Source organism: Coptis chinensis, chromosome 8, assembly GCF_015680905.1.
Source record: "Coptis chinensis isolate HL-2020 chromosome 8, ASM1568090v1, whole genome shotgun sequence".
Taxonomy (NCBI): Eukaryota; Viridiplantae; Streptophyta; class Magnoliopsida; order Ranunculales; family Ranunculaceae; genus Coptis; species Coptis chinensis.
This window is the reverse complement of record NC_141463.1, coordinates 13,598,503-13,620,619: the sequence shown is the minus strand read 5'-3', so window position 1 is coordinate 13,620,619 and position 22,117 is coordinate 13,598,503. Positions and strand designations below refer to the sequence as shown.

General features: G+C 42.0%; 1 protein-coding gene across 3 annotated transcripts; it reads left to right on the top strand.

Moving 5' to 3' along the window:
• The first annotated feature begins 1,194 nt into the window (after window positions 1–1,194).
• Window positions 1,195–20,966, top strand: LOC147480065 (putative inactive purple acid phosphatase 1). Of its 3 annotated transcripts, none has more exons than XM_086576922.1 (13): window positions 1,195–1,338; window positions 14,157–14,342; window positions 14,430–14,521; window positions 14,657–14,723; window positions 14,812–14,934; window positions 16,211–16,303; window positions 16,800–16,929; window positions 17,801–17,882; window positions 18,391–18,523; window positions 18,705–18,910; window positions 18,996–19,121; window positions 19,430–19,739; window positions 20,411–20,966. In XM_086576922.1, the coding sequence occupies exons 2-13, from the start codon at window positions 14,169–14,171 to the stop codon at window positions 20,714–20,716; spliced, it is 1,842 nt and encodes a 613-aa protein (XP_086433048.1). In that variant the 5' UTR covers window positions 1,195–1,338; window positions 14,157–14,168; the 3' UTR covers window positions 20,717–20,966. The 3 variants fall into 3 exon arrangements, with proteins under 3 accessions (XP_086433048.1, XP_086433047.1, XP_086433046.1); XM_086576921.1 differs by lacking the exon at window positions 1,195–1,338 and adding an exon at window positions 13,979–14,057; XM_086576920.1 differs by lacking the exon at window positions 1,195–1,338 and having other exon boundaries at window positions 14,036–14,342.
• The last annotated feature ends 1,151 nt before the right edge of the window (window positions 20,967–22,117 follow it).

Below are 22,117 nucleotides of genomic sequence, written 5' to 3'. Positions count from 1 at the left end.
AGTACAAAATGAGAAAATTGAAAAGAATAGATAGAGACGGAGGATGAACTGTTGAAGAGCTTATAAATTCACAGGAGTTGTGTGAAGCTTAGTACTTCGAAATTCTGTAATGAAGTGACACGCCAACATCGTCACTCGCGAAGCATTGCATGAGCAACTATGTAGTATGTAGACGCCACTGAAGTCTTATGTAGACAAGGGAGTACGGTACATAATTTGAGAGACTAATATTACAGTGCTCCTAATATTAAACGTAGTAGTGATTTGTACATAAAAGGTTTTAGAAATTTCATATTTCTAAGGATTAGATTTTTGTGATAATTCTGTAGGTCCTCCAAAAGCCCAGCCAGTTCGTAGTCAACACCATAGTACAAAATATTAGAATATGGGTATTTATCGATATTCAATTTCTAGATATGATCTAATATATTCAATATTTGACATGTTCCATACTCATAATATATTTAAAATATCAATAAATATCGTAGATATTGTAGATATTTTTTAATATATTATGATACATTATTTATATTTATTTGAAATATAATAGTAAATATTAAATAAAATTATTATATATACAAAATATCACCAAATATCACCAAATATCATAAATATTGCAAATATTATCAAAATATAACTGATATTTACAGTCGTATATATCTCTAAACATATCGTAATATTTAAATATATTTTTCTGAAATATAGATAAATATCTCCAAATATCAAGATATATCGAGATATTTTATACTATGGTCGACACAACCAATGTCAAATTGATTTATTTAATTAAAATCGAGTATCAAATCATGTTCTTTGTAGACTCTACAAGTGGAAGTTTGAACATAAAATTCTGTCTTCTTAACGGGACTAACCAAAGTATAATTTGGTTGCGGGCTCTTGATAATACCTTCAAAGTAGAGTGGCGAAGTAGCTACTAAAAAGTGGTGGCCACAAAACATTTTTCCTATTCCAAAAGTTTGTTTGTTGAAGGCATCGAGATATGAGGTCGGCATTGTGAACGGGGGGAGTTTAAGTGGTTGACTCTTGACTATTGAGCGTGCACTTGTTTCAAATTGTCCATGCCTTCACGTGGAGTCATGGACATATATATCACTTTGGTCCCAAATTCTCGTATACAACAAATTCAACGTAGCTGTCATTTTTCTTGAGTGAGAGTTTGACTTGTTTCTAATCATTACAGTTTTCGGAATATTCTACCCATAGATTCTTATTAATCTGGTTTTTTAGCTTTTTATTTACATACGTCTCCTGCTGAAGTCATCCTATCCTATATATAAGTAGTTTTCAGATTCTCAGTTTTGGCTTCTCATAGTAAAGGTTCGTTTTCATGTTTAGAGTTCGCATATGAATTCTAATGTTTTTTGTTTAAGTGTTTGTAGGGGAGTAATATCCTCATTCATTGAGGAATATTGCGCACGCGCAAAGCATAAGCGAACTCAGAACATCGATCTCCAAGACCGATCGGGAGCAATATCCTCATTAAGGAATATTACACATGAGCAAAGCATAAGCGAACTCAGGACATCGACCTTCGAGACGACCGTGAGCGCTCCTTCATGTAGGTATGACGGCAGCTCGCTTCAAGGATATTTCAGGACGAATAAACGGCTAGAGACAGAACGCCTCAGATAAAAACACCACCAGGTGTAATCATTACCAAAATCTTACGTGTACTTCCCACTACCGGAAAATAGAGACTACCGCACCAACTTCCAATCAGCCCACGACTCATACTAAAACCAGCCCAACACACATTCATAATCTCCACCCTACACATGTGCAAGAGGTACATGTGTCTCTAAGATCAACACTCCCTTAGGCCTACAAATACCACCCACTTGAACTACGTGAGACCTTATTCTTCTCTCCCCCAAAAACTCAAGAGAAGATACGTAGACAGCTCGCTCAAGAGTGAACTCGGTCTCTCCAAAACCCAAATCCATCCTCTTCTCTTCCCTTGTATGTAAAGAAAAACATAAACACCCCTTTACATTGGCGCCGTCTGTGGCTTCGATTACTTGAGAAATCACTTTCACTCAACTCAAAAACCAACAATTCTCAAGCCCACGAAGCATGCCAAGCCTCAAAGCTCAAGTTCAAAACCTCGCAAACCAGCTGGGATTAACAAATGAGAGCATTTCCTTTCTCAGGCAATAAAATGTCTTTTACCACGTAGATGCTTACCAACAACAACCGGGTCGGAACGTCGGCGAGAATCGGCATCAACGGTTAATCAACGGATTAACGAATTATCGCAAAGGATCGGCCAGAAAGCAATCGACCGCATTGTTCAAAAATGCTCAAGACATACCGCAAGATCTCCTTCGATTAATCGAGGTCCTCAATAAACCCTATCCACAATATTTTATCCGGCCATGTTTCCCAATGTGACGATGGCGGACGCGTGCCCCTACCGAAGATGTGGCTCGATACATTAAAAGTCCGGGCGCTTTTTTTGATCACCTTCACCGCCGATTATTTCCGGCCTCCTCAAGAATGGCGTACTTGATTGGTTCTTCTCACTTGAGTCTGATTCTATCAAAACCTTTGAGCAACTTACTGATCTGTTTGCCAGTCAATACATGCACAATAGACGAAAGAAAGCGGATCTTGACTCACTATTCCAAATTATCATTCAGGGAAGATGAAACCATTCGCCAATTCTTAGGACGGTTCAAGGGCGAGCTATTATGTATGGAAAGCAGCCTGAAAGAGTCTTTTGTCACACTGGCATTCTCTAACGCCTGTCGAGTGCGTAATACCGACCTCTCTAGATCATTGATGAAAGAACGCCCAGAAACACTGTCCAAACTGTACGCTCAGGTAGACAAGTATATTAAGTTGCAAGAAAGTTTGAAATTCCATGGCTTAGCCGAGGACCAGGAGGTGGCAGCGATCTCTGATCACACCCCGTGTGCCAAAAAGTGATCCAGGTCGCTTGCACCAAAGGCGGTAATTCACCGGATTAATAATGAGATTTCGCCGTCTTGACACGCCCCCGCCACATCTTGGACAAGATCCAACGAGCCTCATATTTCCGACCCGATCTGTGGCAACCAATAGATCGACCTGACAAGCCCTACTGCGCATTCCACAAAGCAAAATGTCATGAGACCAATGCGTGCTTTGGGGGCTTAAGCACTATCTCCGTGGACCTCGTGGAAGTTTGGTCATATTAAACAAGACACCAATATTCTGGACGGAGACTTGCACCATAAACTTATGGCTCGAAAGTATCGCGATCGATCTCCGCCTCGCCATCCACCAAGAGGTTCAAGCTCGCCTTTCAAAGCGAAGGGCGCCCGAGACCGTTCTCACCACGAAATTTAAGACGGCACTAGTCGATCGCGGACAATGCTAGAACCATTCATATGATTACTTTCCCCGATGATTCTCAGAACCTCCTCCGGAGAGAAAAGACGTCGTGTCGGCTTTTCAGAAGTGTATCATTTCACTTCACAGCGAACACATGCTCCGCTAAGCTCGTCGCGACTTCAGCGATATCATTTTCACGAGGTCGACCTCAACAAGGTCCGCCTCCCTCACAACGACGCGACTTGTCGTCCACGCCAAGATTAGCGAATGGGCCGGTCAGCGGCGTCCGATCGACCATGGAGCTCTCGTCGACATTTTGTTCTATCACACCGCTTCGAGATGAGCTTATCCAAATCGATCCTCATAGATCCGATTGCCCCCCGCTTTACGGTTCAATGGCTCGGGGCGACCCGTCGGTGACATCATACTCCCAAAGATCGGTAGGGTCTAGAGAAGACAAAGTCAGCTGCAATACACGCTTCAGCGTTCTAGACATCAAGTCGTCCTACAACGCCATACTAGGTCGGCGTTGGATCCATCAAATGCAAGCTATACCGTCAATATTGTATCAAGTTCTCCGTTTTCCAGGTCCTAGAGGAATGATGGAACTTCGCAGCAATCAACTTGAAACGTATCATTGTAATCAAATCATATCAGCAAGTAAGACCGACAGTGTACCAATCCACACAAAGCACGAGCCCACCAGTTATACAATGGCAAACGACCTAGTTGCCGGAGTCAAAGTCCAAACCAGACAAGAGCGGCGGGGCTCCAAAGAAGAAGACCTTTTCTCCTATTTAGATGCCCGCAGTCGCTCCAGTAGTCGTTACTTCACAAGCCAAGACCTCAGACGTCAATCCAGTATCCGTCGTTCCATCGATCAAAATGCCAGAGGTCGCATCAGATGTTGTCGTGCCACCATTTACGACCCCAGAAGCCGCACCATCAAGTATCAAGCAACCAGCCCGGTTCCTGAGATCACGCCTACCCCCGTTGTCGCCGCCACGCCGCGGAGTCGCCTCCAACTTCACCGTCAATCACACCGCCTTCAAAGCGATAAAGCATTCCCAGAGATCGAATCGCCAAAAGACACATTGCCATCAGACGCAACACCCCCAGCTGCAGAAAAAGAGCGTGTGAATCTAGGAACAGAAGATGACCTCAAGTTCGTCTATGTAGGGGCTAATCTTGACCCCATAGTCAAGGCCCACCTTGTAAACTTCTTATCCATGAATAAAGATATTTTTGCTTGGTTGTATATAGATGTGCCCGGCATAGATCCTAATGTAGCATGTCATAGATTAAATGTAAATCCCATGCTGAATGGTTAGCCCTAACGGCTTCGGACTATCCTGCGATTTCAGAAAGCTATCAACGGCGAGGTCAACAAACTCAAGCAAGTCGGTTTCATCAGAAAGGTAGACTATTCAAACTGGATCGCCAACATCGTCGCGGTCCCCAAAAAGAATGGAACAGTTCGCCTATGCGTAGATTTCACGAATGTCAATCAAGAAACACCGAAAGATAGTTTTCCCCTACCTCGCATTGACCGACTTGTCGACCAAACCTGTGGTCATGAACTTCTCTCCTTCATGGATGCGTACAACGGATACAACCAAATCCCACTCACTGAGGAAGATCAAGAGAAAACCTCGTTCATTATAGAGCAAGGAATTTATTGCTACAACGTCCTCCCGTTCGGCCTTAAGAACGCTGGAGCGACGTATCAACGTCTGGTAACTGACATGTTCCAGGATATGTTAGGAGATACCATGGAGGTTTACATCGACGACATGGTCGTCAAAAGTAAGAAAGTAGGCGACCACCTCACTCACCTTAAGCAAGCGTTATCTAGATTACGCCGAACTCGAATGAAGTTGAACTCAGAGAAATGCCTTTTTGAGCGCCCTCCCGAAAGTTTCTAGGATATCAAAAGTCACAAATGCCGGGATCGAAGCAAATCTAGACCAAATCCGAAATGTTCTTAGACATGCCCGATCCACGCACAAAGAAAAACTGAAGTTGTCGTGGGCATGGTCACTGCACTCAACCGATTCATATCCGGGCATCGGACAAGTCGTCGACCGTTCCTACAACTCCTCAAAAAAGGTAAGCAGTTCTCATGGAACGATCAATGCCACTCGCCACTCTCAAAGAGTACCTCACTACGCCTCCCGTCTTAGCCAAACCAACAGATAGAGAAACACTGGGGTTCTATCTAGCGATCGGACTTTCGCCATTTCCGGTTCTCTTCAAAGAAGAGAACAACTCAAAAAAACCGATCTACTTTACAAGTAAGATGCTCACGCCAGCTGAAAGGAATTATTCTTTCCTTGAAAGAGCCGTACTTGCTTTGTTGTATTCGGCAAGAAAATTCAGGCCGTACTTTCAAGCACATCCGATTAAAGTACTTACCGACCTCCCCTTGAAGAAAATCTTCCACAAAGAAAACAAGACTACTCGTATGGCAGTATAGGCCGAAGAGCTCGACGAACACCACATGGAGTTTGTACCTCGAACTTCTCAGAAAGGTCAAGTCATTGCAGATTTCCTAGCAGATTTCCCTATCGATGACCCAAATTGGGAACCAAAAACAGAGCTCGCAGACACAAAGGAACGTATCAAATCAATCTGGTCTCTCTTTGTAGATGGCTCTAGCAACCCTGGAGGGAGTGGCATCGGGGTCGTCTTAGTGTCACCCGATGGAACTATGGTAGAGAAGTCAGTTCGAATCGACTTCGCAACTTCCAACAATGAGGCGGAGTACGAAGCATTGATCATGGGACTTCGTATGGCGCACAAATTTCGGGTCAGAACTTCAAGTCTTTAGTGACTTCGCATGGGTCGCTCGGCCAGTTGCAAAAGAGTACACTACCCATGAAGGTAACCTTTCGAAATATCTTCAAGTCGTTCATCATTTATTGCCTTCTTTTAAGAAAGCTACCATACATCATTTTTTGCGTGATGAGAACCGTCACGCAGACAGTTTAGCTTACTTAGCTACTCAAACACCGAATTGCGTCCCAAGACAACTACTCATTGAAGTAGTCGACCGACCTGCGTACCAGGTCGAGCACGCCCTAGTTATAAGCGATCTGTTCCCTCTCTCCGCCAATCAGTTGAGTCAGACATAGATGCAGCCCATCATAGACTACATCTAGCATGGCACGCTCCCTGTAGAACGTACCAAGGCCAGACAAATCCTATATCAAGCACGTCATTATTGCTTATTTCATAACAAGTTATTCAGGAAATCTGCTGGTGGACCACACTTGCGGTGCATTACTCCAGAACAGGGTCAATTGATTTTTGCGGAAATCCATGAAGGAGAATGTGGAAATCATGTCGGAGGTCACTCTTTAGCCCACAAAGCAATTTCCCAATGATACTTTTGGCCCCGTATGCAGATCGATGCCAAAGCATATGTCCTCAAGTGTATAAAATGCCAAATATTTGGCCACAACATCATCCAACCCGCTCGCGAGCTAATCAGTATAGCGAGCCCATGGCCATTTCACATGTGGGGCATAGACATCATAGGACCATTCATCCCACAGAAAAGCACTGGTTTCCGCTTCGTCTTAGCTGCAACCGACTATTTCACTAAGTGGGTCGAAGCCATTCCTTTAGCATATGTCAAAGAATCACATGTCAGAAATTTCATCTGAACTCACATCATCACCAGGTTTGGTTTGCCACATACACTAGTGATGGACAATGACTCCCAATTCAAAGGCAGAACAGTTAAAGAATTTCTAGTCAAGTGGAAGATCGTTCATGCATTTTCTACTCCACAGTACACCCAGAGTAATGGTCAAGCAGAAGCTAGCAACAAAGCAATCTTAGAAAATTTGAAGAAAAAGATTGAAAAGAACAAGAGCCAATGGCCGAATCAGTTGGAGAACATCTTGTGGGCTCATCGCACCACCAATTCGGTCCAAGATGGTGAATCTCCATTCTCCTTGTGTTATGGCACAGAAGCTGTACATTCTCACCGAACTGACAGTCACTACGACTCGGTCAGAGCTCGTAGAGACGAGACACAATGACTCCGTCTTAGCACGAAAGGTCGACTTGCTAGAAGAACGACGTGACTTAGCCGCCATCAGGATCGCATCTTATCAATAAACTCTGAAAAACTCCTACAATAAACGGGTGAATCCTAGATCTTTTCAGCCTGGTGATCTAGTGCTAAAAAAGATGCAAGACGACTCCAAGTTAGCACCTACGTGGGAAGGCCCATACATCGTGGAGCGCGTTGTCGGCAATGGAGCATACTGGATAAAAACCCAAGAGGGGAAATTGTTACCTCGCCCTTGGAATACTTATCTGCTGAAAAAAAATTATCAGTAAAATCACTTATGTTGTATATTCCGTTTTTCATTTAGTATAAACTCAAGGTTAAGTTTCTTATGTTGCCTATTACAATCTACTCCATTTACTTGCATCGAAAAGTCATACAATTCGCACCGGAAGAACGACCAGTACACTTACATGGTCTAATGCTCTCAGCGAGCAAAACGAGAACGCTCTCCGTGAGCAGACAGCTCTCTGGAGCTTACAGGCTCCACAGCCTCTCCAAGTCTTGTCAAGTCGAGGACCTATATTTCTAGGATCGACCAAACGAGAACGCTCTCCGTGAGCAGACAGCTCTCTGGAGCTTACAGGCTCCACAGCCTCTCCAAGTCTTGTCAAGTCGAGGACCTATATTTCTAGGATTGACCAAACGAGAACGCTCTCTGTGAGCAAACAGCTCTCTGGAGCTTACAACCTCCACAACCTCTCCAAGTTTTGTCAAGTCGAGGACCTATATTTCTAGGATCGACCAAACGAGAACGCTCTCTGTGAGCAGACAACTCTCTGGAGCTTACAGGCTCTACAACCTCTCCTAACCTCGCTCGTCGAAGAACCTATACTTCTAGAGTCGACCATACGAGAACATCTCCATGAGCATTACACTTCTATAAGCCAACACGCTCTGCCTGAGCAAAACACTCTCTTGAGTATTACTTCTAAGCTCAGATCAATGCACCTAGTGGAGAACTCTTAATTCTAGACTCAGATTATCTAGAATGCTCCCGCTTTATAACATAATGAACAAGGAAGAAAACGCTAATCACAGGCAAAACGTGTCTCTAATCTAAGTCTCAAGCTCCTCAGTTATTTCAAGCCACACGCATAATAAGCAGGATGCTAACTACAAGCACTTAAGCAGAAACATGTATTCTGAACACAATCAGTAGCAATACTTGGCCAACGCCACAACAACTAGATCCACCGATCTGCTAGGAGCCTGGGACTACCCAGGAAATCCAGAGTGGTGTCTATTACAAATTTAACAAAGCATCGAACTGCCACTTCCGTGGAAACCAGTTCTCTGTACCAAAGTAGCGAACTGCTCAGGTAAGCCTGAAGACACAACTCTATTGTTAACTCTCATAAAAGAGAGGAGAACGTAAACAACACTCACAATTTTTCGCTGAAATAGACAAAGATAGATTGCATCATCAAATATCAGTCAAGACATGCTTATCTTCTGGGGCAGCGCTAGTAGAAGCAGTGTGCCGCGCAGATCTCAACATCACGCGCATACCTTTGCTCCTCGCGCCTTCGATTAAACTTTCTTGGGGCGTGATACTTCTCATCCAGAGCGGTATATGCGGCCGCGGGCGTGGTATCGCTTATACGTGCTTTCATACGCTACCTTTTGACATTTTTGGCATATCGCAAATACCTCGGCTAACTCCCCTTTAGATCGGTCATATCCGTAACCAACCTGGCGTTCTCGGCAGAACATTCGATACTTGGTGGTCATCACTTCTAGTTTCCTCTTGTCAGCCCCACGCGGCTCATTACATCCCAAACCGGCGTGCGGGTTATCATCGATCTCAACGTTTTGCACATCTTTCGCTTTATCATACCGCAAGAAACCTGCGTCTGAGTTAAAGATCAAAATTGCCACGAAAACGGACCGCAACAACTTAGCGATAAGGAGCTCACCAAACAAGCGGCCATATCCATCGTCCCTAACAACGTCTCCATATCTTCATCTTTCACCTCCGCCTTGTCCCCGTCCAACACGATCCCCTTCAGAAGGTTAGTCGCTATGGGTGCCGAAAGTGGAAGCTTCTGATCACGAATTTCAGCATGCGTTTCCCGTCTTCCCAGTAGTAGAATTCGCTCCCCACATCCCCGCATCGTGGGGACGAATTCTCACCAGTGACTTGGCGACCTTGCCTCATGTTGCTACGCTCCGCAGCATGACGATCGGTGTCGCCTATTCGCTGTGGCGAACTAAACACAATGCCACCAGCCGGACGACCAGCTCTCCTAGGTCGCTTGTTGCCCTTGACTCCTATAGAAACAGCCTTCCTCTTACCACGATCACCGTGCACATGAGGATTGAACTCCATCTCCTCCATTATCAGAGGCGAAGTCTCTCTCATACTCCCTTCTCCTCTCACATATGGGCGGCACCTTGCCATGATCAAACCTACGAACAAAGATAACATCGCATGAGTTAAAACTATACACCAACTCCTTCTCAAAGAGATCACATTCACAAATGAAAACAAACGTACCTGTAGAAGCAGCGACGAAGGTAGTGTACAGCGATAAGGCAGAGAAGAGCTAAGACAAGAAGCCAAGCAAATACCTTTGATATTCTACGAACAATTTTACTTATTAGGTAACGTCTTTTCCCTAAGCACATCATAATTACCTTGAGATGCCAAACGTCAGGCCACCTGTCCACCATCATTACGCTCCTTGAACCGCTCATTTTCCTACACGTGTCACACACGTGAGGAAATACTCCCATTCTCGGCAATGAACAGAACACCATACGTCCTACTCTATGTGCAGATCACAGTGATCTAGTAACCTCATTACAGGCGGCACCTAAAGCTAAAGACAATTTAATGACAGGACGCTCATTCAAGCCTACAGGTCACTTGGAGGTTAGTTATCACCACAGTCCATCTGACATGCATAGTTAAAGCAGTATCACCGTTCATACATTCAATCAAATAAGCGACACACACAACAAGGAAACAAGCAACGAGCATAGCATATAAGCAAAAAATGACCTGTTCAGACAGGCCACAACTACAGTTCATTCCTTAGCCGAGTTGCTGAGCCTACTCAGGAAATCCAACCCGGCTAAGCAATATTCATCATCACATGGTTACCCCAAACCAGTACGGGATACCAGATCGTTCAGAGTAGTAGCACATAAAAGCAAGAAAGGCGAATCGCCCGGTTACCCAGAAACCAAATTTCAGATCCACGACTTACAAGCAAACAGATTAACAAGACGAACTTACAACTTCGCCATCTCTAGGCGTAATAACTAACTCTCCGACCCACAAGTGACTCGTCAATTTCAAAGATCCCTCCCGTCAACCACAAATGGACCTCCATCCAAATTCAAACTCATAAGCACATCGACGCAATGGCTTTTCAGCGGTACCACGATACGGAATGATCATTCGAAACACTACCGACATCTCCCCGCGCTGTTCCATGCGGTGCGAGACATCTCGCGTGCATGCTCCTCCTTCAAAGCTTTATAGTCCGGCTTCCAAATTTCAACAAAGTCGGCATCCGGTCATCATAGGCCTTCAGAATGGCGTCCGAGTAACCTTCTTGCGATGTAAGGCATACTCGCTCAAATTCTACCAATTTCCACGATCGCTGAATGACGTTCTCTTGAAAGACCACAGTAGTTTTAGCCTCGATCTTACGCCTTTCGGTATCCTTCAAAGATCTTTGCTGACTTCGAGCTTGGTGTGTTTTCTTCAGGTCTTCAAGCTCCTCACGTTCCATCTTAGCGGCGTCTTGAACGTTTTTCAGCTCATCTAACAGCTTCACCACAGCTTCTATATCTGCCTCCGCGAACTGAGCAATCTCCTTCAACTTCTGAAACCCACTTACAAGTTGCAATTGCACACAAATGTTAATAATCATGTCACAGTAGTGTACATACGCGAACAGATACATCAAAGGGGGACATATCCATGTACCAGACATTGCGCGATTTCCATCCGCTTCAGGTTATCAGCCAGCTCTCTATCATCCAGCTCCTTACAGTTGCCGTCCAGAGCTATCTGTTCTAACAGACAAGCCGATACCTTACTCGACTTGAAGCTACAATCAGTTCACCTCACAGTTCGTTGAACCCCGTTGTCATCTAAATACACAAACTGTGACTCTAAGTCATCAGCAACCATAATAGATTTTCCACTCGCTTTGGGACCGCCCGCTTTCGCCCGGGTTCTCGGGTTCGCGCAGAGATGGACTAGACCCGGCCCCAAAGCTGGCCAAGTCCATGACCTACTCCGGTCGCACCTGACTCCGGCGAGCAACCGTAGCACCAGTCTGACCACCACCAGAACCGCCCCCCGCGCTGGAGCTTTCCCCAAGAGCATGCCGCGCAACTTTGGCAACTCGGGCAACATCTTGCTCAGAGGCGTCATTTCTTCTCTTCTCCGCCCTGCTCCTTACACGAGGATTGAATACCACCGTCTCCAGCTCTAAAGGAGCATCAATTGACCCCCTTCGTGTCGGAGCTCGACCCACCAAAGACTAAGCACCACCTCCAGAGGGTCGTCTCAAGCCGCCACGAACCCGGTTCCTATCTTCCCGCGTTACCAAATCACTCGCGCGCATCTCCATCACCCCTCGCCTAGTCTGACCTCGAGCTCGGTCCTTTTGAGCTTTTCTTTTTTCCCGGATCGTAGGCCCACCCTTTTCCACAAAGAAATGAGCAAATTCGGCCAGCTTCGCTTGTTTTTCTACTCGAGTCAGCCGCGCGAACCTCTCTATCTCCCTCCGATCAGTTCGCGTTTTCACAGAAAAATCTACAAGCAAAACAAAGACATGGGTCAGTTAGAACAACAGTAAATCACCAAGTAAAGCGACAAAAGAAAGACATTCCTACCCACCAGATATGTTACAAATCCTAGTTTGCAACCTACATCCACTAGCACAGTTTTGCCAACTAGCAAAGAACGACCTCTTTGTCCAGCCCCTCGTTGCTTACACCGTCAATCACGCCAGCCAACGCGTGCCGTCATCGTTTGCAAACTAAAGTTCAGATTACGGATAAGCCTCACGACATAATGCTTTCGATTATGTCGGATACCCCTGTGGTATTCCTCACCGCGATTCAACAAATGAACACCCTAAACGATAAATAGCTTATGTTACCAACAAACTGACAAGGAGACTTCCAACAATGAGCCAAGAAGTCACAAACCAGTTTCGAGAACGGTATTTGCATATACGCTCTCAACTGGCCCTCACAGATGATTACCCCACCATTCGGCGGGTTGTACTCCTCGCTACGTACATTTTCACTCAACCATGGTTTGTATAACTCTAGATCGGGAACGTTGATCCCATAAGCTGCCCTCAGTTCGGGGAACGAGCTCGCAGCATGACGATCCACCGTCCTAAGGGGCAACTCACTTGACGACGAACTCTCCCCTCGACCTGACGTACTGGCCACAGCACAGATCGTTTATTACCCTCGTCTACCTTAACTTCCTCATCCAACTCAACCTGAATGCCAACACTCACCGATTCTTCATTATCATCCTCATACTCACCACAACCTAATGAAACCTCCTGAACCTCTTCCGATCGAGTATCGTCAGAATCAGACATTATGACGTCTCATTCTTATCAACTACCCAAGTTTAAACTCTACACCCTAACACTGACTTACTTACTCAACAAATCGCACTTGAACAAGAGGAAATCAAATTGAAAATGAAAAGACAGCAGCAGTAGAAGCACTCACATGAGAAATACGTTTTTGCTGGAGAAGGAAACAGGAAATACTTTTTCGAGTGTCCCAAATTTGATTTTTTACAACCGTCCGTTCAGTTACCAAGAAGTTATGATTACGACCTTATGCTCTAGCCGCTGCGTGTTCCAAGGAACTGTTTTTCAAAAGTTCGAATAACGCGACACGCTTCTTTACCAATCCGCTACGATTCACATCGCGTGCGATCACGCCAACTTCCCTTTCCCCGCCAAATCATCATGCCACACGATTCAAACTTTACGACATCTCAGTCAAAACGTTCACCATAGCTCGCTCATACTTCGCACGAACTTCCGTTTTTTCTCTCAGCAAATCGCTTCCATGGATATAAACAATCTAATTAGGGTCAGTAGGGAGTAATATCCTCATTAAGGAATATTGCGCACGCGCGAAGCATAAGCGAACTCAGGACATCGACTTCCAAGACCGATCGGGAGCAATATCCTCATTAAGGAATATTGCACATGCACAAAGCATAAGCGAACTCAGGACATCGACCTTCGAGACCGATATGTGAGCAGCTCCCTTCATGTAGGTGGTACGCTCGAGCTCGTTCAAGGATATCTCGAGATCGAATAAACTACCGGAGACGAACGCCGGATAAAAACACCACCAGGTGTAATCATTACCAAAATTTTACTTGTACTTTCCACCACTGAGAAATAGGGACTACCGCACCAATTTCCAATCAGCCCACAACTTATACTAAAACCAGCCTAACACACATTCATAATCTCCACCCTACACATGTGCAAGAGGTACACGTGTCTCTAGGATCAACACTCCCTTAGGCCTATAAATACCACCTACTTGACCATTGAGACCTGATTCTTCTCTCCCCAAAAACTCAGGAGAAGATATGTAGGCAGCTCGCTCAAGAGCCAACTCGGTCTCTCCGAAACCCAAATCCATCCTCTTCTCTTCGCTTGTATGTAACGAAAAACCTAAACACCCCTTTACAGTGTTCTTATTGGTTTATTTATTGCAGGTCTTTACAGCGATGAGGCTGAATGGGTTCGTTGTATTATTATTACTAATCTTAAGTCTGGTAGTTGTTGGAGATGCGAGGCCACACGATGAGCAACCTCTTTCTAAAATCGCTATCCATCAGGCGACAGTGGCTATTCATGATTCAGCTTATGTCGGAGCCTCTCCTTCTATACTTGGCTCAGGGGTAATATGTTTATACTCACCTTTTTCTTTAGTAGACTGCTTTAGCATTGTATCCATATTAATTTGAAGACTTCTTTCTTCTTTTCAGGGACAAAATTCAGAGTGGGTGACTGTAAATTTTACTTCTCCAAACCCGTCAAGTGATGATTGGATAGGAGTGTTTTCTCCAGCGAATTTCAGGTAAAACATAATCACTTATTACCAGCCACCGATGGAGTTATTCCTCCCCCTTCTTTGTGTCCATTGTACTTTTGGTGCCTATCCTTTCTTTACTTTCTGTATACTTTACATCTAACCAAAATCCTCTTATTGTAGTGCTTCTACTTGTTCTGCTGAAAACAAGAGAGTTTCACCTCCACTATTGTGCACAGCACCAATCAAGGTTTGTGCTTACCTAAATACAATATTCATTAATTTCGTCTCAAGTGCGAACTTGAATTTATAGGCACTAACTGATTGGTTTGTGGCAGTACCAATTCGCAAATTACTCTAACCCAGGCTACGGAAATACAGGGGAGGGATCCTTGAGACTTCAACTTATCAACCAGAGAGAAGATTTTTCTTTTGCATTATTTTCAGGCGGTCTCACGAACGTAAGTTTCTAATTGTCATATTACATTTCAGTATAGTCTTGACATCATTGATTAGACGGTTATGTGTTTCAAGTTGGTTGCGGGGAGAAGGGGAATTAGGCAGGGCACAGATTATACTGTAACTGTCTAACTGATTATCTGATATAAAAACAAGGTAGTAATGCTGTTTAAAAAGGGACTAATGTGGGAAGTTGGGAGGAAGAAGAAAAATAGTAGTTTGAAATCCGAGGTGGCTTTGTTGTTTCCCTGTGAAATTGCATTATGTTATCTCACCCATATACTTTTAAATATTATCTAAACTGACGTGTTAGCCGAAGTGAAAATTTAACAGTTGGAGTGATTATAAAACATATGTTAATTGAAACCAAGAAATTTAGAGATCTCATTTAATATTTCCATTTTCAAAAAACTCTGTTTTTTGGATTAAGCTGTCAACTGACGTCGCCTTGCTACATTGACTGAAGTTATTATAATTAAGTTTAATCACATGTAGGGGGAGGGAAGAAACTTTCTTTTGTGATGTGATCTTGGGCCATTCAGATTTCTGGAGTCTTGATGCACAGAGAAAATAAAAACTGACAGTCCTAATGTTTTAGCCATACATCGGTTCTGAATCAGAAATGATGGGCACTTTTATGTAACTGGAATTCTTGTGTTTTTGGGGTTGTTGGTTTATGTGACAAATAGTTTACTTATTACTTAATAGACTTAGAATACCATAGTCAAAGATGTAGGCACACTGCTAACCACATACACGAGTGAGCCAGGCCTGACAACTCTTCCTCTCAGCAATACTGCTGGATAAAATTTTCAAAAGATGTTGCTGAGAAGGTTTGATCCCACAACCTCATAGGGAAAAAATCACTTTGGTACCATATTGAGAACCAACTTTTTTAAACGGTGCACTAACCATGCAGATCAAAGGGATTATAGGTCAGAATGTCAGATGCACACATTAGGAACAAACTTCACCTATATATGTCGTGCACACCCATCTATCACTTTCCTTTAGTGAGATAGCGAGTTGCATCCCCGGTGGGTCACGCCTCACCACATACATGGGCAGGCAGACACTATACAACAACTTTAAATGTTATTTGGTGTTTTTGACATACTGGTAAAATATATTAAGTTTTTTCTGTTTTTGTATGATGGTATGGATATATTCTTCTTAGTCAATCATTTTTGTTTTATGAACAAATCAGAAGGTGTTTATATTTGTTTCTTGTTCACTATTTGTTCTCAACTCAAAATTGACTTTGTTTGTTAAATGCAGCCGAAGCTGATTTCAGTCTCGAATACAGTGTCTTTTGTGAACCCAAAGGCACCAGTTTACCCACGCTTAGCGCAAGGGAAAACATGGAATGAAGTAAGTCTAATGCACTGCCATTTTATACCATTAGCAGCGTTGAATGTTTTGCCATGTTGCAAAACATGGACTGATATAGTTTCGCATCTAATTTAGAACTATAGTCTCCAAAAGACTTTCAAGCAATTCGTGACCCTTTTAAGGATAGTATCAATTTTTGCAATTTATTGTGATTCTTAAGGGTCTTAGGTTAAAATTTATATATGATTGGTTCCTGTGGCTCTCATAAACTTCTGATACATGCTATTCTGATTTTCCCTATCTCTAGAAATATGTAAAAATTGAAATTTCTGCATTAGCTCATTCACATCATATCATAATAGAGAATCTGTAGGAAACAAGATACTATCGAAAAAGAGACTATTTACGTAACTTTATTGCTTGCTATGGGAATACTTCTAATGTAGTCCCCGAGGTTTTGTCGACTATTTCATGATTTGAAGACCTTGTTTCTCATCTGCATTCTTATGCATTATGGTCAATATTTCGTACTCAGATGACTGTGACCTGGACGAGTGGATATGACATCAATGAAGCAGAACCTTTTGTTGAATGGGGTTTGCAAGGGCTAGATCAAATTCGTTCCCCTGCAGGAACACTAACTTTCAGTCGTAACAGCATGTGTGGTGAGTATTTCTAATGGCATTGCTGATTTGTTTTTTTCTTCTTAAAAGTCAGAATAACTTGTGGAAGATGTCGAAATATGGAAAACCATTATACTTGATAATATATTCTGTACTTGATTCATCAACTAAAGTTTGTTTTTTCAATCATTACGGTTTCAGTGTAAGAACTTGTAAGCTGTGTGAGGATTATCTGCTTATTTAATCACTGAACTTCAAAAATATGTAGGATGACACATATTTTCAATGCTATTTATGTGTTACTGATGCATATTTCAGGCCTATCTGTTTTTAGCGTTACAAATCATTGCAGGTCCTTTAGTCCGTAATAAATTGTTTTTAAGGGTGAACTTAACTTCAGTGGGTCTTCTTGATGATATATCAGTAGGTGTAAGGGCAGATATGATTTTATCAAGAGAAAACAAAGACATGGAGGGTGATTGTGTAATTGCACTAGAAATAGCCATCTTTACGCTATTGGATCAGTTTAACTGTTTTTTCTTTCTTATTTTCTTTTTCTTCTGTTCCTAATCAGGTACTTCATGCATTTGTGCTCTTGAACTCAAGATATAAATCCAAGTCAATGAATTATTTTTGATGCTTTATACAAATGTTTATTTTTAAAACAACAAATGTTAATGTCAGAAATCTGCAGGAAATTATACATTTTCCAAAGCATGAGCATGCACTAGGCATATTCATGTACACACATAGCATTGTCCTGATTGTCATTAGATATTAAATTGAATATTTGATGATAGTAGATATGTCGCCAATTGTTGTTTTTACTGGAACTATTCTACTTAGGGACCCTGGTGGTCCTATGGTTTTACCCTGATTATAATCCAATATTTACCTCAATCTCCACGTGCAGGTGCACCAGCTAGAACAGTTGGTTGGCGTGATCCTGGTTTCATACACACAAGTTTTCTAAAGGAATTGTGGCCAAATTCAATGTGTGTAATCTCCTCCTTGTGTTTTATTATTCTTGCTCCCTGTTTATCCATAAATCTGATGAATTGCGCAATATTTTCACAGTAAACATTGTTTTAAACAAAGAAACTAAAATATATTATAGAGCCAAATTATAGATCTAGAAGCTATATTTCTCTGACTGTAATCATCAGAAAATTTGATTATGTTTTCCAACTACTTGGCTTCGGTATACTGGGTGCTGTTTTTAGCAGTTGCAAACTTGCAAAATGTGAAAATGGTTTAAGATTGGAAGCAAGAGTCAGTTCCAAGCTAGGTTTAATCCTTGAGATGCTCTCTTTAATGCTATAGTAGCATTAAATATTTTTCACTGTGTTGTACAAGAACAAAGAGTCAATGCCAAGATTTTTTACAAGTAGTACTCAAAGTTCGGTACTTCAGTTTGGGTTTCATTGGAAGTTTGTTTAAGATCAAGTATTCGAATTCTTTTTTATTTTTTTTTAACCTTCTAATTTTGAATTGATGTCCCAGGTATACATACAAGCTGGGGCATAGGCTGTCCAATGGTTCATATATTTGGAGTCAGTCCTACAACTTCAAGGCCTCTCCTTATCCTGGTCAGAACTCCCAACAGCGGGTGGTCATTTTTGGCGACATGGGAAAGGTCTGAATTCCTTTGCTGAAATTTTTATTGTTAAGCCAAAGAATTTTAATATCAGATCAGGGAAATGGACAGAATATAAAATTCATTTGGTGGACTTTAATGTACCAATCCATATCTTGCATGTGGGCTTGGTTCCATACATGTTTAGTATGTTTTTACCCTGAAATATATTTCCTTCCAGGCTGAAGCTGACGGCTCAAATGAATACAACAATTTCCAGCCCGGTTCTCTTAATACCACCAAACAGATTATTCAAGACCTGAACAATACTGATATAGTCTTCCATATTGGGGATATATGTTATGCAAATGGTTATCTTTCTCAGTGGGATCAGTTTACAGCACAGGTTGAGCCCATCAGCTCGACTGTGCCTTACATGATAGCTAGGTTTGTCTTCTGAAAATCACGTGTAATATCAGTAAAGTATCTTATATTCAACGTATTGATGGAATTTAGCGACTTTTTCTTGCAGTGGTAATCACGAGCGCGACTGGCCTGGAACTGGGTCCTTTTATGGAAACTTAGATTCAGGTGGTGAATGTGGTGTCCCAGCTGAAACCATGTACTATGTTCCTGCTACAAACAGGGCAAATTTCTGGTATGAAACATCCCAAAGGAATTTGATAAGTTTGGTCTATTTGAATAATATTCTTACTGTTGTGTTATTGTTTCACCTTAATTGGATCCCACCAGTACATTAGACATGTGGAATTTGCAACTGTCTTGTTTTCGATTGATAGCTCCCACATAGAATTCAAAAGTCCTGTGATATGTTAAAAACTTAAATTATGTGTCTGGTAGCACCTTGTTGAACCAATGTATTTTTAAAATATGAATCTACCTGGCAGTACCTTGTTCTCAGACCACAAATAGGAAGCAATTTAATTATTTTTTCATCTCTTCCAGGTATTCCACAGATTATGGCATGTTCCATTTTTGCATAGCTGACACAGAACACGACTGGAGAGAAGGCACTGAGCAATATAAGTTCATAGAGAATTGCTTAGCATCTGCTGATAGGCAAAAGCAGCCATGGCTAATCTTCTTAGCACATCGAGTCCTTGGGTATTCTTCCAATAACTTCTATGCTCAACAAGGATCATTTGAGGAACCAATGGGGAGAGAGAGCCTTCAAAGACTCTGGCAGAAGTACAAAGTTGACCTTGCTGTCTATGGACATGTCCACAATTACGAAAGGACATGTCCAATCTATGAGGTACTCCAACTTTCTAATGCCAAAAAGCTTTATCTTTTCAAATTACTGTTTACTGCATAAACAACAATCTTGAACACTTCTAAAGGTTAATAATCATTATAACATTACACAACCCAAGGTGCCAGCTGGAATGAGAATTTTGGCTTGTGGCTTACAGAAACTCAAACAAACGAATGGTCTTCCCCAAAATTTAGTAATTTACTCTTTAAATGAGTGGCGTAGTAATCAGTATGACTGTATGAGCCATTCCAGGTTAGAATACATGATCCTTTATGCAAGTAGTATAGTTCTACACAGATACCTTAACTGTGTTGTTATCTTAACTGGTCTTCTCCAATTCAAGACCTGCTTTGTGAATCAAATTAATCACTAAAAGCAAAAGAAAGAATAAAAAGTTTAATGTGTTCGGAGTTTCACCTTTTTACTGGTGAATCACTCATCATTTGTTGAACTGGGAATTAATATGCCATGTAAAAAGATAGATTATGGGAGACCAAGGACTCAATCCTTTACTCCATAGCGGAGAGCTAATACCTTAGCGGCCTTGAAACTTTCTTTTTCTTACAGTTGAAGCTTATAAAATGCTATGATCTTTCGCAATATGCCCAGCCACTGTATTTGGCATCTTGTTATCTTGCAGTTCAATGAGTAACTTCCACTCTTCTTAACAGAATGTTTGCACTAGTCAAGAAAAGTCACAGTACAAGGGTGCCTTGAATGGGACCATCCATGTAGTTGCTGGAGGAGGAGGTGCAGGACTTGCAGATTTCACCCCTATTCAAACTACTTGGAGTATATACAAAGACCATGACTTTGGGTTTGTTAAACTTACAGCATTTGACCATTCAAACCTCCTGTTTGAGTACAAGAAGAGTAGTGATGGAAAGGTCTACGACTCCTTTGCAATCTCGAGAGATTACAGGGACATCTTAGCCTGTGTGACTGACGGTTGCCCAAGCACAACACTGGCTTCTTGATGCAAAGTTGAAGAAAATCTTGTTCATTGGTATCAATTTTGAATTCAATTCATAGGCGTAGAAGGGCCTGCGTGTTCCATGTTACCCATCATGGGAAAATGTATAACATTGAGTATAGAATAAACGTCAACGATTAGATTTAGTGAAGTTTTCTCATTCCTTGTTTTTCAATCAATAGTTTAGCTTTGAAAATTATCGTCGTTGTGGCCTACTCCTTCAAAGTAATTGGCAACTTGCTTTGTTTCTCTAATGGTAGTGTTAGCAATATTTATTCTTTCGTATCTGTTGGGTATCGGGACGAATGTCAAGACAGAGTCCTTGGCTCTTAATGTTGTTGAAGTCTTTAACTGCTAGTCTCTTTTAGTCTAGCATGCTTCTGATCTCCAACCGCAAGTTTGAAGCTTTTTGATTTAATTTTCTATGGCAGTGAATTCGAGATCTTTTGTATTAAAATTTACAAGTAGCCTAACAGAGGTGCAGAGCTTTATGCATGCCTAAATTGAACTTATGCAGACCCCTGTATATTTTCCTAAGAGTATATTCATTAGAGGGAGGTACAACACGACACATGAATACCAATTCCTACAAACTATTGTACTTACAAGAAAGTACAACTTAAAACATGATGTGTTTCCTTGCCACTTCTTTTTAAGAAAGTAGTAATAGAGATGCTCTCATTATGCTACTTTCTAGTCATGAGTTGCTTTACTATCTTAGGATGATCATTCCTAAGATGAAGTTGTGCCTTTTCATAGATGCCAAAGAAACACCCGCAACAACAACACACGTAGGTGAGTTCCAAAGTGTCATCCCAAAACTTTTTGGTACATTCTTCAAGATTCTTTATCTTTTTTGTTTTTCATTAATAAGTTAATAAGATTCTTCATCTTCAATCAGATCGAATTAACAAATTGAATATTTGAAATAAAAAAATCCACATGTACCAACACTTAGGGACGGAGCCAGGATTCTAAGTCAGGTCTGCAAGATTATGTGCACACTCCACCCAAAAAAACAAGTATGCAATTTTTTTTATTTATTATTTTTTTGTCAGAAGGTCTGAACAATAAAGTTCAACAAAATTATATATTTATTTAAATTCACAAAACTAAGAATTTTAAATTCACAAAACTAAGAATTTAATATGGACTGATGAAGTTAACTATTTAAGCACTTAAGCCATTAATTGATATTGCGCTGCTATGTCTATATATATCTATATAATCTAGCTCAGTCCACAATAGGGGTGGGAATTTGGCCCTAACGACCCTAACCCGGCCCTGACTGACCCGACCCTAAGCCCTATAAAGCCCTCACAGAGTTTAGGGCAGGGCCGGCCCGGCCCTAATGCCTTCTAGGGCAGGGCTAGGGCTAAGGTTTTGAAACATAGGCCCGACCCTA

Excerpts from the sequence above, each read along its gene's own strand:
- LOC147480065 (XM_086576922.1), top strand. The coding sequence starts at position 14,169 with ATGAGGCTGAATGGGTTCGTTGTATTATTATTACTAATCTTAAGTCTG. Across the intron at positions 14,724-14,811 it reads TGTGCACAGCACCAATCAAG|TACCAATTCGCAAATTACTC; the intron begins GTTTGTGCTTAC and ends GGTTTGTGGCAG. Across the intron at positions 19,740-20,410 it reads GGACATGTCCAATCTATGAG|AATGTTTGCACTAGTCAAGA; the intron begins GTACTCCAACTT and ends TCTTCTTAACAG.